General features: G+C 43.0%; 1 protein-coding gene across 2 annotated transcripts in view; it reads left to right on the forward strand.

Moving 5' to 3' along the window:
- Positions 1-24,475, forward strand: part of ADGRB3 (adhesion G protein-coupled receptor B3) — a 1,058,998-nt gene that overhangs the window by 426,082 nt on the left and 608,441 nt on the right. For both annotated transcript variants that reach the window (XM_044289463.1, XM_044289464.1), the window contains exons 6-7: positions 5,684-5,848; positions 12,440-12,604. In XM_044289463.1, the coding sequence (XP_044145398.1) occupies positions 5,684-5,848; positions 12,440-12,604 (330 nt within the window). The remainder of the gene's footprint in view (positions 1-5,683; positions 5,849-12,439; positions 12,605-24,475) is intronic.

Raw genomic sequence — 24,475 nt, forward strand, 5'->3', positions numbered from 1 at the left:
GGTATCAGGTCGATCAGGCAATCATAGGATCGGTGAGGAGGAAGGACCTCAGCTTGTTTCTTGCAGAAGACATCCGCAAAGGAATGGTATGGCTTGGGCAGCCCAGAAGGCGGAGAAACTTGCGGGTTCTATTTGACCAGAGCAGGCTTGAGACAGCGGTCCGAACAGGAGGAACCCCAACGCAGGATCTCACCGGTGGACCAATTCAGGACAGGACTATGACGTTGAAGCCACGGCAGACCCAGGAGGAGTTCGGAGGAACAGAAGGGAAGGACAAAGATCTCTAAAGTCTCGTATGAAATAATCCGATGTCCATCTGCAGAGGCTGGGTACGGAACTGCACGGTGGCAGAGAGTCTCTCACCGTTAACAGTAGAGATGAAAAACGGCTTGGGTGGACGGATTACTGGAATACGGTACTTGTCAACCAAGGAGGCGTGAATGAAGTTGCCAGCTGAACGGGTATCCAAGAAGGCGGCTGCGGAGAAAGAGGACTTGGAAGAGATGATCAACTGCACGGGTATGATGAGACGTGGAGAGGAAGAATCCACACCGAGCAACGCCTCTCCCACGTTTACTAGGTGCGAGCGTTTCCCGAACGCGGTGGACGGAGAGGACAATCTCTAAGGAAGTGCTCGGTACTGGCATAGTACAGACACAGGTTCTCGTTTCTGCGGCGGCTTCGTTCTTGCGGAGTCAGGCGTGACCGATCCACCTGCATGGCTTCTACGGCGGAAAACCCAGTAGCGGGTTGAGGTGGACGCAGAAAGACGGGAGCCAGACGAGGAAAGCGTCTAGGACGAGCTTTTTCCTTTTCAAGGAGGAGTTCCTCTTGTCTTTCGGCGAAACGTTTGTCTATCCTAGTGGCCAGCAAGATGAGGTCACTAAGAGTGGAAGGAAGCTCACGTGCAGCCAGAACGTCCTTTACTTCACTGTTAAGTCCCTTCTTGAAGGTGGCGCAAAGGGCTTCATTGTTCCAGTTCAGCTCAGAGGCCAGGGTGCGGAACTGAATGGCATAGTCACCCACGGGAGAACCTCCTTGGGTCAAATTTAGTAAGGCAGTCTCTGCGGAGGTAACCCAGGCAGGCTCCTCAAAAACATTCCGGAACTCTAGGCAGAAGCTCTGGACGGAAGCGGTGGCAGGATCTGCGAGGTCCCATAGTGGTGTAGCCCAGGACAGGGCCTTCCCGGACAGTAAACTGAGAATAAAGGCTACCTTGGCTCACTCAGAAGGAAACTGGTCGGACAAAAGCTCGAGGTGGAGAGAGCACTGCGACAAGAACCCACGGCACTGCTTAGGATCTCCGTCATATTTGTCTGGTAGGGACAAACGGATTCTGGAACCGGTGGTAACTGCAGGCGGAGGTGATGCAGCAGGAGCAGACGGGGGAGCTGGCTGTTGCTGAGAAGGCAGGAGCTGCTGCAACATGGTGGTCAACTGGGCCAGCTGTTGACCCTGCTGGGCCACAATGGTGGTGAGGTCCGCTAGGCTTGGCAGGGGAACATCAGCGGGATCCATGGCTGGATCTTACTGACGCATACCGGCAGGACAGGTAGTGGATCCTCTGCACCAGAGAGTCGATGGCGCGGGTTGTACTAAAGGACCGGTTTTAAGCAGTTACTGGTCTTCACCAGAGCCCGCCGCAAAGCGGGATGGATTTGCTGCGGCGGTAACTACCAGGTCGTGTCCCCTAGTAACAACTCAACCTCTCTGGCAGCTGATAAGGCGTGGTACACAGGGAGAAGGCAAGAGCGTAGTCGGACGTAGCAGAGGTCAGGGCAGTTTTGCACCTGTTCTATGCTGCATCGAAATTACACCTTGTGACACCAACATTTATGAGCAAGAAAAACATTCAATGTATTTCCAACTTAGGCAGTGACAGTTCAGCAGCAATGACCTTTTTGAGTTTTACTGCTATACAGCAGTTACAGTGCTCCGTTATAGTCTTCAGTTGTAGGCAATTATCCAGCTTTAAAAAGATGGATAGCAGAGCAGAAGCCCCATTTTATGACCGTACAGCCTAAAAAAAAATAAGGAAAATATAAAACAGCATATCCTTTAGATAATTATTCATCACTGGCGTTATCTTGGAAGCAAGAGAAGAAAATGAGATTTTATTGTCTATAAGAAGGCAAACAAGAAAAAAATAAAGCAATTTTGTAGCTAATTTTCTTAAAGTAGTGTTGTTATCTGTACACATATTAACTGCAAATGGTGTTGCAAGCCGCTGAAATAGATGGAAACTGCCCTCTGTTCAAAATGAATGTGCATGTCACGAGTAGTGATCCGAATTTCAGTACAAATTTGATTCGTCACAAAGCCGAATTTCCTCACGCTTCAGGGTAACAATACTATTTTTATCTGAAAAGGCAGTAAAAACAAAAATACAGACTCACCCCATCCATTCACGTGCTAAGAGGCCGCCACGACCATCTTGATTGCAGAAACCACACAAAATCTTGTGTGGGGTGACATATGATGTCACCATGCTGATGCGCTGGCCAGGAGCAGTGACGTCATCAGTGATGACATCACCATGCCTGGCCAGTGTGATGACGTGATGATTTTGCACGGTGTTAATCAAGAAGGCCGCAAAGGCCTATAGGTGTTAATCAAGAAGGCCGCAAAGGCCTATAGGCGAGCAAATGGATAAGGTGAGTATTTATTTATTTTACTCTGATTAACCCCTGAAATGCCTAAATTGCAACCTCAGCTGCAGTGATCAGCAATGAACGCTGCATCTTAAGGGTTCAATGATGGGGAGCAGTGCGATCGCCGTTCCCTGTCACTGCGTCATCATGATGACGAAACTCATCATCAATCAAATTTCTTTGTGAAATTCGGCAAAGCTGGCGAATCAGATTTTTCATAACTTTGTTCATCTCTAGTCATGAGTAATATCATGTACATGTGGATATTGTCAACAACATTCCAGTAAATCTAAATCAGCCACATACTATTGGATTACATTACGTACAATATTCTTTTAGGTATAGGGGGAGCAGGCTTTGTTTCATGAACCCAATGACTGCATGGCTTTGTATTCGGGTTACTTGTTCATAGATGAATATGCCATACTATAATGAATGTTTGTTACTAATGTACATTCCGAGTAGCTTTCTTCTTTTGAACATACAGGTGAAACTCAAAAAATTAGTATTATTTCAGCGACTTAAAAGGTGAAACTAACATATGAGATAGACTCATTACATGCAAAGCGAGATATTTCAAGCCTTTATTTGTTATAATTTGGATGATTATGGCTTATAGCTTATGAAACCCCAAAGTCACAATTTTGAGGTCCCCTTTGCTCAGGGGATATAGATTAATTAGCTGACTAGAGTGTAACACTGTAAGCCTAGAATGATTAATTTTTTCACAAAATTAAAATTTTAAGCTGCATTAATGCAATTCCTTTCAATTTGCATTACATAAATAAATTGACTTTTGCACAATATTTAAATATTTCGAGTTTCACCTGTATATGGGAACATCTCTTTCAGAAAATGACCAGATACTTTTCTATGACAGCTTTTCAATTCCCTGTAGCTATAGTATACTATAGAATTGAATTTTTTATTTTTTTGTGTGCAAATTTTGGTTGGTCATCTCAAAGAGGTACAGTGTCATTGTATAAGAGAAAAAGAAAGGTCTGCTCCAACAAAGGATCTTTTAAGGGGGGGGGGGGGGGGGGGGGGGCAGGCTCTGGTGTGATAATAGAGGTCCGTGACAAGAGGGCCATAAGAAAGGACATTCCTATCTTACACTCACAGTGGAACCCATTATATCACTTTATAAGTATATATATCAACTTAAAAAGAGGTTGTGCAGTACCAGGGTCAGACCCTTTGTTCTGCTGATTAGAGGAGGTCCTGGAGGTTGTGACCTTTACTAATCCCATATTCATTATTTAGCCTGAAACAGTCCATCAAAATATATTCCTGTACAACTCCTTTAAAGTTGGGTCGTATAATTTCAGCTCATAGATTCTAGCCTAGCCAACTTGGTTATACCCATTCTGTACCAAATTGCCTACTTATTTGTAGACTACACCCATAGTTTTCGAGATATTTCTAGGAACCATATTTATTTGCAAAAAAAAAATGTTCAGCAATTCTAATAGTCCATGTGCATACAAAACTCAGAATCAAATTTGATTTAAAGGAATACTAGCTTAGTTAATGACCCCCAGAGCCCTCTAGAAAGTATAGTGACCCCCCCAGTGGCCCCCATACTGTATAATGACCACTAGTGGCTCTTAATACAGTATAATGACTCTCCCAATGCCCCACACACAATATAATGACCCCCCCCCAATTACCACCCACACAGTATAATGACCCCCAGTGATCCTTCACACAGTATTATGACCCCCCAGTGGCACTTAATTCAGAATAATGACCCCAATGGCCCCCATTCAGAACAATGACCCCCAGTGTCCACCACACAGTATTAAGTACCCCAGTGGTCTCCCACACAGTAAAATGACCCCCCACTTGCCCTCTATTTATAATAATGACCCCCAGTGGCCCCCATTCAGAATAATGACCCCAGTGGCCCCCACACAGTATAATTACCTCATGTGGCCCCAATACAGTATAATGACCTCCTGTGGCCCGCATACAGTATAACGATTCCCAGTGGTCCCCTCACAGGTTCAAACTGTATGGAAGGAGCTCTGGGGCCATTATACTGAATGGAAGGTCATTGGAGATCGTTATACTAAATGGGAGACACTGGGGGTCAGTATACTGCATAAGGGGCCCTCACACAGTATAATGACCTCCCAGTGGCCCCCTCACATACCAAAAAATGTTGGAACACAGGGGAGCTGGCAGTCTTTTTCATTCACTAACTGCAGCTTATCTCCCTGCACTCAATCTATCCTCCGGTCCACTGCAGCAGGGAGACACATGTCATGACATCACCGCTGGGCCAGGCCTGGAGGAGAGAAGGGGCTGCATTTAGTGAATGGAAGAACTGCCGACTCACCTGCGCTCCAGCAATGAGCGTTTCCATCTGTATTGATGGAAACGCTCATAGCAGCTGGCCTAGCATTCGCCTGAGAACTTGCACTTGGGGTGGACTGACCTCCCCTTTTCTAAACTGACATATATTGGCTAGGTGGACAGCAGAATGATACTCTTTCGTCCTCTGTCAGACCAATGAAACCCTATGAACATGTTTTGCATGCACATTGGGTTCACAAACACGAATATAGCCTATGGTTCTAGCGATGCAGTGATCTATAAGTAGCATGTAATGTGACATATGTACAAAATCTCTTTGTTATTTGGTTACTGAACTGCTGGGTAAATTTATGAGATCATGGTTGGTCAAAAGTGTGAAAAAGAAAATCACAAATTATAGTGCAAATTTGGCACATAATTTGTGCCTTTTTTACACCACTGTTGTGCTTTCTGTGACAAAGGCTCACAGTTTGTACTTGAGCACTGCTGACATCATGCATATTTCAATTTATTCAATTAAGTGTATCCCTTATTGATAGATTACACAACAATATTTTCTATCCAGTGAATTCCAACAGTTGACTGTTAAATCATAAGAAGTGCCTCAATCATGTATATGGTGGGTTTTTATACTTCTGCTTTGCTGGGTAGTCATTTATAACATTTTGACTGTTGTATTCATAGCCTTCTATGTTTGCTTGTTTCATATCCAGTTGATGGCCTATGGCAGGAATGGAGTGCTTGGAGCCAATGCTCAGTAACATGTTCCAATGGCACACAGAAGAGACAGCGAGAGTGTTCACCAGCCTCCCACGGTGGCTCCGATTGTAAAGGACCCTATAGTGAGACGAGAGAATGTCATAATCAAGATTGTACAGGTAAATATTTGGACATCGTTTAATCCATGATATGACTTCAGAGAACACTATGAAATCCAATATATTATCTCATGTAGTTTTTATGGGTGAAAAGGGAATAACATTGTAGAAATATATCAGTTTAATAGTTTTTCATACCACAAGATATTGTGTTTTTATAGCTAGAATGATACTATCAATTTTAATATGTGAAACATTTTGAAAGGTGCAGTCTAAGGAAGGCATAGAAAGTAATCTGTGATAAATATTAAAGTGCATCTATAAATGCTTTCATTTAGCTCCAAATTAGATGAAAAAGCCCTGTTTCATCTTTTTGCAATTATTTTATTACACGGGGCCTCCTCTGGTGGTTTATGGTTTTTAAGCTATTATGGTTCGCAGATGAACACTATCATTTACATGAACAGCATGTGTACTTTATGATGTTGTCATATATCTGTTTACATAATTATAGAGGATATAACCCCATTTTAAGGGTCGTGATCATAATAATTATGTTCCTAATGTTAACAGGCATTTCAGACTCAGAAAACGTTAATTTGGCAGAGGGGAAAAAAAAACTCTTGCACCTTTTACGAGTGATAACGCCATTACATTTGACCTCTGTGTAACCTATGGGACTATGAATAATTATAACATGTGCATTTCCCCTTCCTAGGTTTACAGAGCTTATTAAAAATCGGCTAGGTTGGACTCCAGGGATTTGTTTTTCCTAATAATTAGTAAAATACCTGGAACAGGAGTCCCCTTTTGGCCATCAGTAGCTGCTGGCGCTGTATTTTAAATTAGCACATGAATTTCGTAGTCTGATACACACTTGTCAAAGGTCAAATCACATTTGCTTGATAATATTAAATTGCCATTTCAACATGCAGCACATTGAGCATTGCATGATTTAACATAATTTAGAGTATATGCGGTTATATTACAATGTTGTACATGATTGATTGGTCAATATGACTTAACAATCCACTGAAACCTGATTGAAGTTGATGGTTCTGTTACAAAATTATAATTATATTTTAGAATATAAATGTATACTGAAAGAAAGAGAATATTATAAGATGTGGTTGAAGCTCCTTACGACATGCAGCTAACGGTAACAATATACAGTACAGACCAAAAGTTTGGACACACCTTCTCATTCAAAGAGTTTTCTTTATTTTCATGACTATGTAAATTGTAGATTAACACTGAAGGCATCAAAACTATGAATTAACACATGTGGAATTATATACATAACAAAAAAGTGTGAAACAACTGAAAATGTGTCATATTCTAGGTTCTTCAAAGTAGCCACCTTTTGCTTTGATTACTGCTTTGCACACTCTTGGCATTCTCTTGATGAGCTTCAAGAGGTAGTCACCTGAAATGGTTTTCACTTCACAGGTGTGCTCTGTCAGGTTTAATAGGTGGTATTTATTGCCTTATAAATGGGGTTGGGGCCATCAGTTGCGTTGTGGAGAAGTCAGGTGGATACACAGCTGATAGTCCTACTGAATAGACTGTTAGAATTTGTATTATGCCAAGGAAAAAGCAGCTAAGTAAAGAAAAACGAGTGACCATCATTACTTTAAGAAATGAAGGTCAGTCAGTCCGAAAAATTGGGAAAACTTTGAAAGTGTCCCCAAGTGCAGTCACAAAAACCATCAAGCGCTACAAAGAAACTGGCTCACATACAGACCGCCCCAGGAATGGAAGACCAAGAGTCACCTGTGCTGCGGAGGATAAGTTTATCCGAGTAACCAGCCTCAGAAATCGTAGGTTAACAGCAGCTCAGATTAGAGACCAGGTCAATACCACACAGAGTTCTAGCAGCAGACACATCTCTAGAACAACAGTTAAGAGGAGACTGTGTGAATGAGGCCTTCATGGTAGAATATCTGCTAGGAAACCACTGCTAAGGACAGGCAACAAGCAGAAGAGACTTGTTTGGGGTAAAGAACACAAGGAATGGACATTAGACCAGTGTAAATCTGTGCTTTGGTCTGATGAGTCCAAATTTGAGATCTTTGGTTCCAACTACCGTGTCTTTGTGCGACGCAGAAAAGGTGAATGGATGGACTCTACATGACTGGTTCCCACCGTGAAGCATGGAGGAGGAGGTGTGATGGTGTGGGGGTGCTTTGCTGGTGACACTGTTGGGGATTTATTCAAAATTGAAGGCATACTGAACCAGGATGGCTACCACAGCATCTTGCTATTCCATCCGGTTTGCGTTTAGTTGGATCATCATTTATTTTTCAACAGGACAATGACCCCAAACACACCTCCAGGCTGTGTAAGGGCTATTTGACCATGAAGAAGAGTGATGGGGTGCTGCGCCAGATGACCTGGCCTCCACAGTCACCGGACCTGAACCCAATCAAGATGGTTTGGGGTGAGCTGGACCGCAGAGCGAAGGCAAAAGGGCCAACAAGTGCTAAGCATCTCTGGGAACTCCTTCAAGACTGTTGGAAGACCATTTCAGGTGACTACCTCTTGAAGCTCATCAAGAGAATGCCAAGAGTGTGAAAAGCAGTAATCAAAGCAAAAGGTGGCTACTTTGAAGAACCTAGAATATGACATATTTTCAGTTGTTTCACACTTTTTTGTTATGTATATAATTCCACATGTGTTAATTAATAGTTTTGATGCCTTCAGTGTGAATCTACAATTTTCATAGTCATGAAAATAAAGAAAACTCTTTGAATGAGAAGGTGTGTCCAAACTTTTGGTCTGTACTGTAGATGGGACAACTGTGCAAAATAGCAACCTAAACAATTGTTCAAGAAAGTATATCCCTTAATTCTTTAATACATTAAGGGGCAAGGCAAAATGTAGTAAACATGTTTCATTTTATTAGTGACATTTAATTTTAACTTTTCATAATTTTCTTAAATACACATAATTTTATATGCCTGTTTTTGCCATAACAGAAATAGTTACAGGGCAATCATCCATATTACAATGACAAATGTCAGTCATGTTTTTTCAGGGTTAGACCCATCAACTCCCTGTTGTTACTGGCTACTGGTCCATGCAGGCGATCACATGATCAGTTATCTATATATATATCTATTTAAAGAAGGACATATGTATGTATGTTCCGCGATCACTCAAAAATGCAACCATCGATTTCAACTAAACTTGGTATACACGTTCCTTGCTACCTGGAAACATATATTGTGGGGGTCACAGCTCTCTAGGACGTACCATCTTGGATGGATTTTTTTTTTCTGCAACTGTCGTGTCGCAGTCGCAGTATGTCACATGTCCCAGTGTGACACCATAGCCTATCGTTATAAAAATAGTTGAGACAAAATGTTGCGCAACACATGTCGTCATGTAGCTCTAGCATTAAAAGGACAGGGCACTGTGGAGGTCACTGTTAAAGGGGCGGGCAATGTGGAGGTCACTGTTAAAGAGATGTTCACTGTGGATGTTACTGTTAAGGGGGCAGGCCACTGTGGAGGTCACTGTTAAAGTGGCAGACACTGTGGAGGTGACTGTTAAGGGGGCAGGGGCCACTATTAAAGGGGTAACTGCTGTGAAGGTCACTGTTAAGGCAGCAGGGTACTGTGGAGGTCAATGTTAAGGGGGAGGGCCCCTGAGGAGGTCACTGTCAAGGGAGTGAGATGCTTTAAAACTCACTGTTAAAGGGGCGGGCTGCTGTAAAGGTCAAAGTTAAGGGGAAAGCTGTTGTGGAGGTCCCATTTTAAAGTGGCGGGGCATTGTGAAGGTCACTGTTAAAGAGGCATTCACTGTGGATGTTACTGATAATGGGGCAGGCCGCTGTGGAGGTCACTATTAAATGGGCGGACACTGTCAAGGTCACTGTTAAGGGGCGGGCCCCTGAGGTGGTCACTGTCAAGGGAGTGGGGGACTGTGGAGTTCACTGTTAAAAGGGCGGGGTGCTGTAGAGGTCACTGTTATGGGGGATACTGTCAATATCTTATAACAACACACACAAACATTAAATGAAATAGACGAAATATAGGCGTGTGAATCGGGGTCCTTCTGCTAGTTTGACCATAAAAATCAATGGATAGAACCGCAATTATTGAACACTGTGGTTGCAGGCTTGGATGACAGATACAGTCATCTCTCATGGGTGTTTGGCAGTCTCTGATACCAATCAAGTGTTCATCTGAGCAAATGAAACCTATGGTATACATTTTCTGCAGGGTATAAAAGCTCAGAGCTGAGAGATGTGTGGTCATTATCAAACTAAACACAAGGGACCTTTGTAGCTGAATTATAACCTATTATCAATTAAACAGTTGCAGTGTTTTTTGTTAGTTTTAGAAATTGGTTTGGTTGAGTGATGGGTCTTGGTAGGGAATTAAAGCAGTTTCCCCATGTTAGGCTACTTTCACACTTGCGTTGTTAATTCCAGTATTGATCTTAATACCAGAATTTAACTGATCCGTTTAGATTTTACACATCAGCATCCGTTCCGTTAGGATGCAGTTGTGTGAAATCAGAATGGAAAAATAACTGATCCATCACTAAATATATTCACTAAACTGATGTCACCATTGACTTACATTGTTTTGAGTGCCGGATTACTTTTTTCCAGTTATTATGACTGAACACAAACACCACTGCTTGCCGCGGTTTTGTCTCCGGTCACAAAACGGAATGCTGTTTGAGCAGAAAACATCCTGATGCATCCTGAACGGATCTCTTTCCATTCAGAATGCATGAGGACTAAATGGAAACAGTTTTTTCTCCAACAACAGAAGTGTGAAAGTAGCCTTAGTCAGCTGTTTCTATATCTAAAATAGACTTCAGTAGAGAGTGAATGTACAGATGTAGCAGATGTTATCATCTACGCTATTAGATAAGTGTGCCATTGTATGAATGGTGACCAACATTAACAGAGCAGCAAACTGTCTGTCATGCTAAGGTCTCCTCCATCTGTACATGCAAACCCACTTTTCTACAGGAGAGGGGGACTACACATCTGTGGTCTCAAGGCTGGTGCAGATCCATGAAGATCTGACTTCCTTTGTGGGAAAGCCCATTACCTAAGCTTACAAACACTTTTTTTCCCTGTGTAATACTATTGAATCGCATTTTACAATAATAAAAGTGCATGTAATGGATCTAAAAATGTTATACCAAAAGCCATTTGGGAACTTAGAATGACGGAAATCAGACACTGTATGCAAATATCAGACTCTGAACAATGACATCTCTACACAGGTATCGGAAATAGAAATGTGTACATTAGCGAATCAAGCTTTGAATCACAAAACCAAAGTCAATTTGTTCAAACACTTCATTGTAATGCTGTCCGGAGACCTGTCTCCATACAGCGTTAAAATGTATTGCCTCCATGGAGGCAAAACAAAATTTGCCTGAATTTTTCAGTTCTACATCTTTAAAAAGATTGAAAATTCAGGATCCAAAGTCAGGTTTAGTACTGACTGGTACCTCGGTATTAAACCAAACTTCAAATTGCTATTTTAAAATGTTTTAAAGATGTAGAAATGAATACCGAATTCATTCACCAAAGTCTCGCTCAACTTCGGCTGAAACGAATTTAGCCTCCAAGGAGGTAATACATTTTAATTCTATACAGAGACAGATCTCCAGACAGCATTAAAACAAAGTGTTTGAACAAATTGACTTTGGATCTATGACCTGAAGCTCAATTCGCTCAACAATAGCACTAAGATGACGTTTACACGACAGATTTTGAAAATTCACGTCCCAAAAATCTGTGTAGAATCTGTGCTGATTTTTAAAGGCACATTTTATGGCGTCATTTTTGTCATAGTTTTTACATGGTTTTTGATGCAGTTTTTGACACCTTTGTTTGACCCCTTTTCGGGGTTTATCCTTCATTTCAAAACTCCTTTATCTGCGCCTGGGTTTTCGCACAAATCCGAACCAAAAACCATGCAGACATGTATGGCGTATAGGGGATAATTATTAGATCAGTGAGGCTCATGCCACCGGGTTCCTACCAATCAGAGCCCGTACCCTGCAGGGCCTCCCAAAACTAAAGGAGTGGCAGGTTGAGCATGAACAATGCTGCTCCATTCATCTATGTGGGGTTGATGGAGACAAATGCAGTACTCAGCTATTTAAGGCAGGTTCCATAGAGAAGAATGGAGTAGCAATGTGCATGATTGACATTCTTGTGATCAATGAAGTTCCTTGCAGTAGGACCCCTTTAATCTAATACTTATCCCCCTATCCTGTGGATAGGGATTTACTTGAACATATTGGAATACCCCTTTAAGTCTTTACCATAGACTTATTGATTCTTTCCATCTTTCATTGCTCGTTGCATTTGTTGGCTGCCATAACTAATGTTACACCCACTGTCACATAGGAACAACTTTATTTTAAATGATCACTTTATGAAATAAAATAGTATAATAAATAGTATAGAAAATTGAAAGTGCAAAAGTTTTCAAGTGCCACTGAGTTCTTGCAGGCTTTAGTAAGTTTGACCTATGTGTTTAGCTACCAATTACTTGGATAAAAAAAGGGAATAATCCATTACTTACAAAATAGTTGAGACATAAACAGAAAACAGTCTTTCCTGGGACCAATAGAAGTGTTATTCACGGCATGATATGTTCTTGTGTCTAGCTAATGGACAGTGGAACCAATGGGGACCTTGGAGTGGTTGTTCTAGGTCATGTGATGGAGGATGGGAGAAAAGAACACGAAGCTGCCAAGGAATTACAATTACCGGGCAGCAATGCGAAGGATCAGGGGAAGATGTCCGAAAATGCAACGAGCAGAGATGTCCTGGTAAGTAGGATTAGAAATATGTATTACTTGATTTGCTTTTACATCATTAAACATAAAACCTGGTTTATTTCTGAAAAATAGAGAAGGTTTAGTATTTTAACCTGTGCAAAAAATTCTAGGTCGGAATTGCTTCTATATAGAGTCATAAATTGAAGTTCTTGTGCCTCAGTGCAAAATTTGTTACATGGTCCCAATCCTACCACATGTCATTTATAAAGCCGGAGGTTTCCTTTGTTGCAGCGGGGCCCTTGTGTCCCCATAGGATCCAAAGACTAGGTGTCTACCTCTGCTACTTCTGTATCCTCTTACATTTAGGCCCCTTTCACGCGGGCGAGTTTTCCGTGCGGGTGCGATGCGTGCGGTGAACGTATTGCACCCGCACTTAATCCTGACCCATTCATTTCTATGGGGCTGTGCACATGAGCGGTGATTTTCACTCATCACTTGTGCGTTGAGTGAAAATCGCAGCATGCTCTATATTGTCCGATTTTCACACGACGCAGGCCCCATAGAAGTGAATGGGAAGCGTGAAAATCGCATAGCATCCGCAAGCAAGTACGGATGCGGTGCGATTTTCACGCACGGTTGCTAGGAGACGATCGGGATGGAGACCCGATCATTATTATTTTCCCTTATAACATGGTTATAAGGGAAAATAATAGCATTCTGAATACAGAATGCATAGTAAAACAGCGCTAGAGGGGTTAAAAAAATTTTTAAAAAAATTTAACTCACCTTAGTCCACTTGATCACGAAGCCGGCATCTCCTTGTGTCTCCTCTGCTGATGAACAGGACCTGGGGTGAGATGCTGCATTAAATACCGGTTAAGGACCTTTGATGACGTCACTCTGGTCATCACATGGTCTTTTACCATGGTGAATCACCATGGTAAAAGATCATGTGACGTACCATGTGATGACCGGCGTGACGTCATCAAAGGTCCTTAACCGGTATTTAATGGAGCAGCTCACCCCAGGTCCTGTTCAGCGCAGAGGAGACACAAGGAGATGCCGGCTTCGCGATCAAGTGGACTAAGGTGAGTTATTATTATTATATTTTTTTTAACCCCTCTAGCGCTGTTTTACTATGCATTCTGTATTCAGAATGCTATTATTTTCCCTTATAAACATGTTATAAGGGAAAATAATACAATCTTCAGAACATCAATCCCAAGCCCGAAATTCTGTGAAGAAGTTCGGGTTTGGGTACCAAACATGCGCGATGACAATGTTTCGCACTCGCGCGGAAAAATCACGCATTTTCCCGCAACGCACCCGGCTCATATCCGGGCAAAAAAACTGACGCCCGTGTGAAAGAGGCCTTACACCTCTGTTTCTTATGATATATATTTTTATATATATAGTTTACAATTTAGGGCTTATAAGGCAGGCTTTGATGTATATATCATGTGCAGTTGTACATATTGGTCTCCATCATCTTATTATATCCCAGTTAGATCCCATTTTAATCTCAGAACTTGTTATCGGTTTCATGCTGTCCAAACCATGGGCAGAATGATATTGTGACAGGCTCTTTAATTGCTGTGAACTAAGTTTTACTGTGAAATTAGTTTCAGAGGAAACATTGTTTTAAAATGAGCCAGGAACAGGGAGAAGAGATTGAACACAAAGAGTCCTGTTTGCAGCTTCTCCACACCCTGCTTGGTCTGATTGACAGGTCTGCTGTCAGGATTCCATGCTGCCCATGGTACTAAGAAGCATTGCCTGCTATGGATGTGTAATTGAATAGTATAAGGGTACGGCCACACTATCAGGTTTGCTGCTGCACTTTTGGAGGCCAAAATCTGGAGTGGATTATAAAACTAGAGAAAGTACTAAGGACAGATACCACTTCTCTTATCTTAGGAAGACTTTGGAACACTTTAAACATTACTTTTTTCTGTCATGTCAGCTCTTATAGAGAAGGCTAGGGTCCCTTTAGATTGCCAATTAGTGATGAGCGAAGTTTTCAAAAATTCTATTTGGCTGCTTCTCCAAACTTCCATGAGAAATGTTATTTATTATGAATTACTTCATAATGAATCACATTCCATTGTATGCAGCGGGTGCAATGACAGGGAGCGGCGATCGTGCCCTCCCCCCTGTCATTTAACCCCTCATTTGTAGCATTCAAGCTCATTCAAAGAGAGTCACATTCAGCCTATTAGTGGGTTAATCAGAAACTAAAAAAAAAAAAAAAAAAAAAAACATAATCCCCTCATCCATTTGATCGTGGAGAGACTGTCACAGCCATCTTGTTGGAAGAAAATGTGGCAATTCTTGCACATGCTGATGTGATGAAATCACCACATCATCACACTGGGTGGGCTCTGTTATGTCATAACTGGTGGCGTCACTGCACCCGCCCATTGTGATGACATGGTGACATCACACCACGAGAAAAATAGATAGATAATTAGACCGGTAGATAGACAGACAAGACTAGATAGACAGATATATCAATCTATAGATAGATAATAGTAGTATAACAGAGAGATTGATAGATAGATAGATAGATAGATAGATATAGATGTCAGACCTCTGGAATGTCATGCAAACAGGACACAGGCAGATAACAGTCCAAGAACCAACAGAATACTTTATTACATGTGTAATAAATGAACATGACAGTAAAGGATAAGCAGATTAGGCAATAGTTGTAGCACTACCACTGAACCAAGTTCACCAGTATACCAGAGGAAACCCCAGAGGGCAAAGACCCAGTGAGACCCGCTTTTAACAGAGCCCCTGGTGGTGGGGATCAACTTGGTCAAGGGCTCACTGGTCACACCTCCAGTATAGTCCTGGTACACTTGGCTGCTACCTGCTGAGAACCACGCTGGTGAAAGCACCAGTGGAACACACAGACAACAGAAGGACTGGAACCCAAACAAACTCAGGAAAGAGCTGCACACAGACTAGATGTCCTCCCTCTGGAGAACCCAGGAGCCCTCTAACGAAGGGAGGACATACACAGGACAGGAACAGAACCAGAAATATTTTGTCATAAAGGCGTTTTTGTGCTGTCCTCACTAATTAGGAGTGGAGGGAAGACATGGGGACATGACGTGGGCTGGCTTGGGGACTGGACACAGATCCCTGATAAGTGTTCAGTGCGAATATTCGTAATAATGAATATTTGTATTTTTTTTTACACAGTACATATCAGCTAATCATCCCTCCCTTCTTCTAGTTTGTAGGCCAAGGAAAATGCTTTGTCACAGCTTAGGAACATCCCCAGCAACCAATAGAAAAGTTGCCTACCCCACGCCAGTATTTTGCGCGCATTACGTGAATAATACATTGCCGATTTTCACAATCAAGAATATAATCTCGAATTCGCAAATTCACTAATATATGACAAATATTCCACAAAATATTTGTGAAATATTGTAAATTTGAATATTGCCCCTGCCGCTCAACACTAATTAGTACAGACCTCAGTTCTGTAGGGGCAGGAAGGTGGGAAATATGGTTCTTGCCTCAAAGGAATTAAAATATACTGTGTAACCTAAGCAGGCAGCAGCTTCAGTGGGGGCTGTCCCATACGACTGATGCAGCACTCAGCAGCCTGACACAGACAAGATAACATTACAGTACCTTGTCACTGTCTGTAAAAGCTGCTTCTGGCCCACTGGTTTGGTCGCAGCCATTCAAACATGGTGGTCTCACTCCTGCCGCTGCAATGTGAAAGAACCCCGCCTCCTCATCATTCTCCTTTCCTCCCCTCTTTATAGGGCTTATGCAGATCACAATACAGAAATACAAGAGGGGTGGGACATGAAGTGCGCCCTGTGTTCTGATGCTGAGGCAGCCTGAGCGCAGTGTACCTCGTAAGTGTAAGTGAAAGCCTTTCACTCTGTGTCAAACAGTGCACTACACGCATCCCACCATTGCCATTCACTGAATGATTTATTGAATGGCAATTGTGGGATGTGCGCATTGCACTGGCTGCCACATAGTGAATGGTTTTGTCTATTAAAATTGCCCAGGCTGCTGCCCCCCCCCCCTTGCAGTTCGGTGTCCTAACATAATATTCAATAACCTTTCTATGCAGTTTTGTCATGTAAAAACAAATTTGCATAAACATGGGCATATAAGACATGCAAATGAGCACAATCTGCCTTGTTTTTCAGCTGAAAAACCATTTGCATGGAAAATTTGTGATCTACACTACTCATGAACAGCGCCATCTATTGGTTTCATAGTCTTATGCCAAGAGTAATAGTCCATACACAGGGTAACTGTAGCCAGTACGAGGTTACAGGCAGCAAGCCTACATAACGAGTAACAGAACCGTGCACTGCATCCATCCTCAGACCCTGTTGACACTCAAGCCAGCACGCATCACAGAACCAGCATACAGGGGAAGGAACAGCCAGTACACAAAGTGCATGCAGCCAGCCTACATGGCACAGATGACAGGAGTAGTCATCTGTTCACAAATCGCGCGTTTGCGGCAGGCCCCATTCACTTTAATGGCAGGCGAAAAACCTTCAGGTCTTATTTGCAGCCAGCAAACACTTACTAGAAGTACACAAATAGTCCCACAACATGGACAGTGATATACCAGAGGGGGATCATTGGCAAAAACTACCACAAAAAAATATGTATTTTAATCAGGGGCCATTTTTATGCGTCTTAAAGGGAAACTCTCAAAAATGTGTCCTGCTGGAGCCTAGAAAATTTTTATTTCCTGTCGGTTTGATGTATACAAATGTGCAGCACTCCACGTTTTTGTATCCTGCAGAGTCCATTAAAAAAATGCATACTTTAACGTAATTTTCTTTTTCTACCATGGAACTGTATGGTTAAAGGACGCCACTGTACGGGATCAGTCTGAGGCATCTGTTAACGCATACAGTTTTGGTATGCATTAAATGGATGGCAATAGAATGTAAACCCAGAATAAGCACCAGTACACAGCACAGCAGTGTGGCGGAGAAGGGAGGCCTCCATGTACTGACAGAGAGCTACCTGGTCCTGGTGGTCAGGGATGAGGACTGTGTTTCTCAATGATAATTTTCTACTGGGAAATACAGGGCACAGTATAATACACTAGAATATATATATATATATATATATATATATATATATATATATATATATATATATAAATAATATAAAGAAATTAGCCCTTCCCCAAATAATAATACAATTAGGTGATCATTTATTATATTGAAATACATCTATGTTAGGTGTACAGTATTGTTGACACAGATTGTGGAGCAAAGGTCCTTAGCACCGCAATCTGCATATTTTTCCCGCTCATTCCAGGTCTAAAAAGGATGGTGTGGGCAGGGAAAGGGAAATAGTTATGGCCACCCAGTTATTGGATACCACCGCCATGCATTGACCGGATAACACCTCTGTACTGTGACCGGATAAAATGGATAGAATGGATAAAAGGGTATAAGAGGGCACAGTACAGTGAATGACTAGGGGCACTGCACATGGTGTGGTAGGAGGGCCCAATACAGGGTATAAGGTGGCACAGTACAGGGTGAGGGGCACAGTACGGGGTGGGGGGCACAGTCACATCACCCTGTGACATTAGAAGGTCCTTATGTTGAATATGGTTGATACGCCACCATATTGAGAGGCAGAGCAGTGAGACGGGGGTGTGATTTTGTGGCTAGAGATAAAACAAAATTAACTGTTGACCAGTATAGGCCCCAAAAATTAGGCAATATGCATTCACCTGACAGCAAAGAACTTTGGATTCTGTGGCTGGAGGTACATTAGGCAGTCACAGGATAAATATGTAACTGTCGGCCAGTACAGGTCCCAAAAATTTGCCAATCGGCATTCACCTGACCGCAAAGAACTTTGGATTCTGTGGCTCGAGGTACATTAGGTGGTCACAGGATAAATATGTAACTGTCGGCCAGTACAGGCCCCAAAAGTAAGGCAATAGGAATTCACCTGACAGCACAGAATTTGGATTCTGTGGCTGGAGGTATATTAGGCAGTCATAGGATAAAAATGTATCTGTCGGCCAGTACAGGCCCCAAAAATTAGGCATTCATCTGACATAAAAGGCCCTTTATGCCACTGTATATACATAAGGCAAGGACCATTCTTTGTTCTGGGTTGTTGCGGATATGTGTGGGCTGGCATGAGGAAATTCAATTACACGTGGTCATCACAGGTGCTGAATTCCTCCGAGATCCACCCCTCATTCATTTTTAAAAATGTTAGGTAGTCCACACTGTCGTGAGATTGGCGGGTGCGCTTATCGGTCATGATCCCCCTGCTGCAATGAACATCCTTTTGGACAGGACGCTCAACGAGGGGCAAACCAAGAGTTCCATGACAAATTGTGCCAGCTATGGCCACAGGTCAAGCCTGCACACCCAGTAGTCAAGGGGTTCCTCGCTTCTCAGAGCGTCCACATCGGCCATTTACCCAATGTAGTTGGACACCTGTCGGTCCAGGCGTTCCCTGAGTCTGCATCCAGAGGGGCCGCTATCGATGGCTTTTGGCTGCAAGAATGATCTCATATCTGAAGTGACCAACACATCTTGAAACCGCCCTCTTTTTGCTTGGTACTCGCAACTGTTTTGTTGTGGGTTGAAATTCCTCTGCCAGTGCCCGCAACAGCAGAATGCAGCATCTCTCGCGGCAAGGCCTGGAAATGCTGCATTCTGACAACCCTCTGTGATGCTGGTAACATGTCTGCCATTTTGTATTTGTACCGGGGGTCTAAGTACGTTGCCACCCAGTACAGGTCCTTGACCTTTATGCTTTTTATGCGGGGGTCCCTATTCAAACACTGAAGGCTCCCATTTACCCAAAATTTGAAGCGGTGGAGCGACCTGGCTCCTGCTCATTGCCCAGGAGAATGTCGTCATCGGTCTCCTCCCCTCAGCCACGGACAACACCAGGGATCCCTGAAAAGTTAAAAGCCTACTCTTCTTGCTCCTACTGCTCCTCCCCACAGCCACCATCCTAATCTGACTCCTTTTCAGACTCCTGCTGACTTGTCTCAGATGGATTAGCCCCCCCCTGGGAATTCATTCAGCATTGCAACTTCCTCATCCTCCAGCTCCTGGTCGTCGACGGCTTGATCAATGATATGATGAACTGCACGCTCCAGAAAAAAGGCATAAGGACTGACCAGTTTGGTGTTCTCATTAAATGGCTTCAGAAGTCTGCATGTGTCATGCATGAGCAGCCACTGGCGCGGTGAAAAAAAAACAAGCTACACAGAACCTGTCCTGCTGCAGAGTTTGTATAGGTAGTCGATAACGGCACGTTGCTGCTAGAGCAGCTTATCAAGCATATACAAGTTGGATTCCAGCGCACCCGGCAGTCACAAATCAGACATCTGAAGTGGTGTCGCCGCTGAACGTCAACAAGGTGAGCCATGGCCATGTAAGATCTTCTAAAATGGCCAGAGATTTTCTGGCCTGCTGCAAGATGTTCTGGACCTCGGGGTATTTGGAAACGAATCGCTGCACGACTAAGTTCAGGACATGTGCCATGCACAGCACGTGTGTCATGTTGCCCTGTTTCAGCGCGCTCAGCAGATTGACAACGTTGTCGCACACCACTTGAACAACTGTCAAATTGACCGGGGTTAGCAACTGATTGGCCTGTGACTGCAGAGCTGAAAGGAGTGCAGGACCAGTGTGGCTCTTGGCTTCCAGGCACAACACCTGCAGCACTGCTTGGCAACATCTCACCTGGCACATCAAATAGGTTCTGGGGAGCTTGGGGGGTGCAGCGAAAGAGGCGGTAGCAGTGGAAAAGGAGGAGTTAGCCGAGGAGGAGACGGAGGATGGAGTAGGAGGAGAAGAAGAGGCAGGCCTGCATGCAATCCATGGCGGTAACACCAAATCCACACGGGTGCCACAGGTTACATGCTTGACTGTCTTCAGAAGGTTCACCCAGTGGGCAGTAAAAGCTATGTACCTTCCCTGCCCGTGTTTTCTAGACCACACGTCTGTGGTCACATGTATCTTGGCGCCGACACTGTGTGCCAGAGATATAATAACTTGCTGTGGAACGTGGCCATATAGTTCAGGGATACCCTTCTGGGAGAAATATTTCCTTCCAATGGCCACAAATTTTCTAAGGGCCTTTGAGTCCACCAATTTATATGGCAGTAGTTGGCGGGCTAGCAGTTCTGACAAGACAGCGGTCAGCTGTTGGGCCAGAGGATTATCCAGCATCATTATTTTTTTACACTCATACATTTGGGCCACGGAAGCCTTCCTTCTGCCAGATGAATGCGACAATGGCACTGTGGAAGGGGAAGTGGTGGAGTGGAGGACAAATGGGAGGAGAGAGGAGAAGAGGCAGGACGTGGAGCGCCGGGAGTGTGGTTTTGTGGGTTCTGACGGTGTTGCTCCCACTGGGCTCGGTGATGGGAGGCCAGGTGCCTTCTTAAGGTGGTCGTCCCTAGGTGAGTGTTGGGCTTACCGCAACTTATGCGTTGACAGAACAGGCTGCAGATGGCAACACTATTATCAGCAGCTGACACTTTAAAAAAGCCTACACTGCGGAGCCATGTGCCGGTGTCCTGGGAGCCTAAGCTGTGACCGTGCATGGTGGATGGCTTGCTCCAGATAGATTTGCAGTCATTTTGCCTCCTGTGCACTGCAAGTTCTGCCTTCTTCTTATCCTTCTCCTACCTAACTGCTACTCTGTCTCTCCCTCTGAACTCCCCTCCTCTTACTCTCTTGTTGGCAGCCACATGATGTCCATCGACACGTCATCATCGTCACCTTCACCACCACTGACATTAAAGATCTCAGAGTAGGCAGAAACAGCGGGGACCACCCTCCTTGGGCTGATCTGGGTACTGTCGTCAAACTGCTGGGTGGCGGCCGTTACTACCTCCTCTTCCTCATCCGATGCTAAGAATGACTGCACATTGGTAAAATCTGTGAATATATGGGAAAATAATTCCTCTGACTCGAGTGTAGGGGCTATGGTGGTGGTGGTGGTAGTGTATTTGAGGGTGCACACAGCAGAGAGTGAGGAGGGTGCAGACACAGAGGATATGGAGGGTGCAGAAGTGGAAGGCTGAGTGAGCCACTCAACCAACTCTGGTGCACCATTTGAAATTATTGCACGCGCCTTCTCCAACTTTCCACTTAGGCTCCGGCCTGGTGCACCTACTTGACCCCTACCATCCCTGCGGAATGGTCTGCTTCTTCCTCTGCTTGCCATTTTCTAAATGACCTTCTGCCTAAGTCTGTAGAGAAGAGCAGTATTTGTGGAAGAAGGTATATCGGAGCCCTCAATGAGTATTTGGTGGAAGAAGGTATAAGGCACCCTTTAATCAGTATTTGGCGGAAACAGGTATATAGCGCCCCTCAATCAGTATTTGGCGGAAACAGGTACATGGCACACCTCAATCAGTATTTTGTGGAAGCAGGTGTATCGCAGCCCTCAATCAGTATTTGATGGAAGAAGGTATATAGCAATAGCACCCCTCAATCAGTATTTTGTGGAAGTAGGTATATGACACAACTCAATCAGTATTTTGTCGAAGAAGGTATATGGCACCCCTCAATCAGTATTTGGCGGAAACAGGTATATGGCACCCCTCAATTAGTATTTTGTGGAAGTAGGTGTATTGCAGCCCCCAATCAGTATTTGGTGGAAGAAGGTATATAGCACCCCTCAATCAGTATTTTGTGGCAGAAGTTATATGGCAGCCCTTAAGCAGTTTTTTGGGGGCAACAGGTATATCACACCCATTGCAATTAGTTACTCCAATAGCATTTGACCATCTAGCTAAGGTATCGCAGCAGAACTGCACACAACTGCTGCATAATACAAATACACTATAACATCATTTCTATGTTAAAAAGTATATTATAAGTATATCACAAACCTCTATATCACACCTATCGATAGCCCACCTATACCAGTCCTTAAAGGACTTTTGTGGCCTTATTAGCTTGCGTTTTGTGTCCCTAACTGTCCCTGCTGCTAAATGGAACCTTTCCCTACACTGGCAAAACACATCATGTAAAATGGCTGCCAGATTGGTTTCTGTTATAGGGTTGGGGCGGTGTCCATGTGCTGAAATGTCTCAATTGGCTGTCCTGTCCCACCTTATGGATATGTCATGGGTCAAAGTTTGGCGCTATGCAAAAAAAAAATGGCGCATGCGAATATCACCATATGTTCACATGTTCAGCGAATCGTGAAAGAGCAAAGTTTGCCGCAAAACGACCGCTGGGCGAACTGCAAGGCCATCTCTAGACAGGAGCCACAGAAATATGGACATGGTGGGACACCAACACAGGCAACAGTTCACACACAACACTGCAGCCAGCAGGCAGCCCCAAGCAACCAGTATCCATAGGTGTCGGCCTGCAGCCAGTACGCGAGAGAGCATGCAGCCAGCCAGCACGGCCACAACTGTCACAGTGAACCTCACTGTGACAAAAGATGTGAAAATAGCTAGACAGATATATTGATAGATAGATAGATAGCATAGATAGATAGAACGGTAGCAAGGTTGCAAAAGGAGGCAGTATGTTGGGAACATATTGGGAGTAGTGATGAGCGGGAGGTGCCATATTCGATTTCGCGATATTTCGCGAATATTCGAATGAATATTCGTGTTATATTCGTCGAAATCGAATATTCGTAATTATTCTAATTATCGCGAATAATATACGAATATATTTTTTCGCGTATTGCGATTATTTATCTTGATAGTATAAGGCAACGTTCCTATGCTAATTGACTATGGCTAGGCTAATATGTGTATTTTACGAAATTTCGTGATTTGCTCTAACTTCGTCTCTTAGAATATTACGAATATTCTAAAAGACGAAGTTAGAGCAATATTACGAAATTTCGTAAAATACACATATAGATTGTAATTTAGCTAATATAGTGCTGTAATCCCTTTTTTTGCCTCTAATTTTTTTTTGCCTCTTCTGAACTTAAGTTTTGTAAAATATGTACACTATTAAAAAATATTACTATAGCAGTATATTAGCTTAAATACAATCTATGTGTATTTTACGAAATTTCGTAATATTGCTCTAACTTCGTCTTTTAGAAATTTCGTAATATTGCTCTAACTTCATCTTTTAGAATATTCGTAATATTCTAAAAGACGAAGTTAGAGCAATATTAAGAACATTTGCAAAAGCCGAAATTGCGATGCGAGTAATATAATACGAAATAATCGCATGAAGATTTCAACTTAGCACTGCTATATTCCATATTCTAGCCTAGTATGGAATATAGCAGTGATAACTTAGCACAGCTATATTCCATATTAGGCTAGAATATGGAATATAGCAGTGCTAAATTGAAATCTTCATGCGATTATTTCGTGTTATATTACTCGCATCGCAATTTGCGAAATTTCGTAAAATACACATAGATTAGATTGTAATTTAGCTAATATGGAATATAGCAGTAAGTTGAAAACGCCACTGACTGGAGCAGCCAGGAAGCCAGGAATCCAAAGGACAGGTAAGAACAACTTTAGAGAAGTGGGAAAGAAAAAAATATAATAATAAAAAAAAATATATATATTCGAATTCGCGAATATATAGAACGATATTCTAAATATTCGCGAAATCTCAAAATTGCGATATTCGAGAAAAAAATTCGCAATTCGAATATTCACGCTCAACACTAATTGGGAGTCAGCAGTGTAGAATATATAACTCTATCCTGAATATGTCCCAACAGTACAGAACACAATTATAAGAAACCCCCTACTAAATGATAATGATAAAGCAGGCTGCTTAGTGACAGTGCAAACATCTGCAATTATCTATCGGTATCGCCAAGTTACTATCCGCACTTAATTCATTTGCAGCCTGTTTCACCCATAATTAAAATGAGAGATGTTTATCTAATCTAAAAGCAAACATGCTGGGA

Source organism: Bufo gargarizans, chromosome 4 (assembly GCF_014858855.1).
Source record: "Bufo gargarizans isolate SCDJY-AF-19 chromosome 4, ASM1485885v1, whole genome shotgun sequence".
Lineage (NCBI taxonomy): Eukaryota > Metazoa > Chordata > Amphibia > Anura > Bufonidae > Bufo > Bufo gargarizans.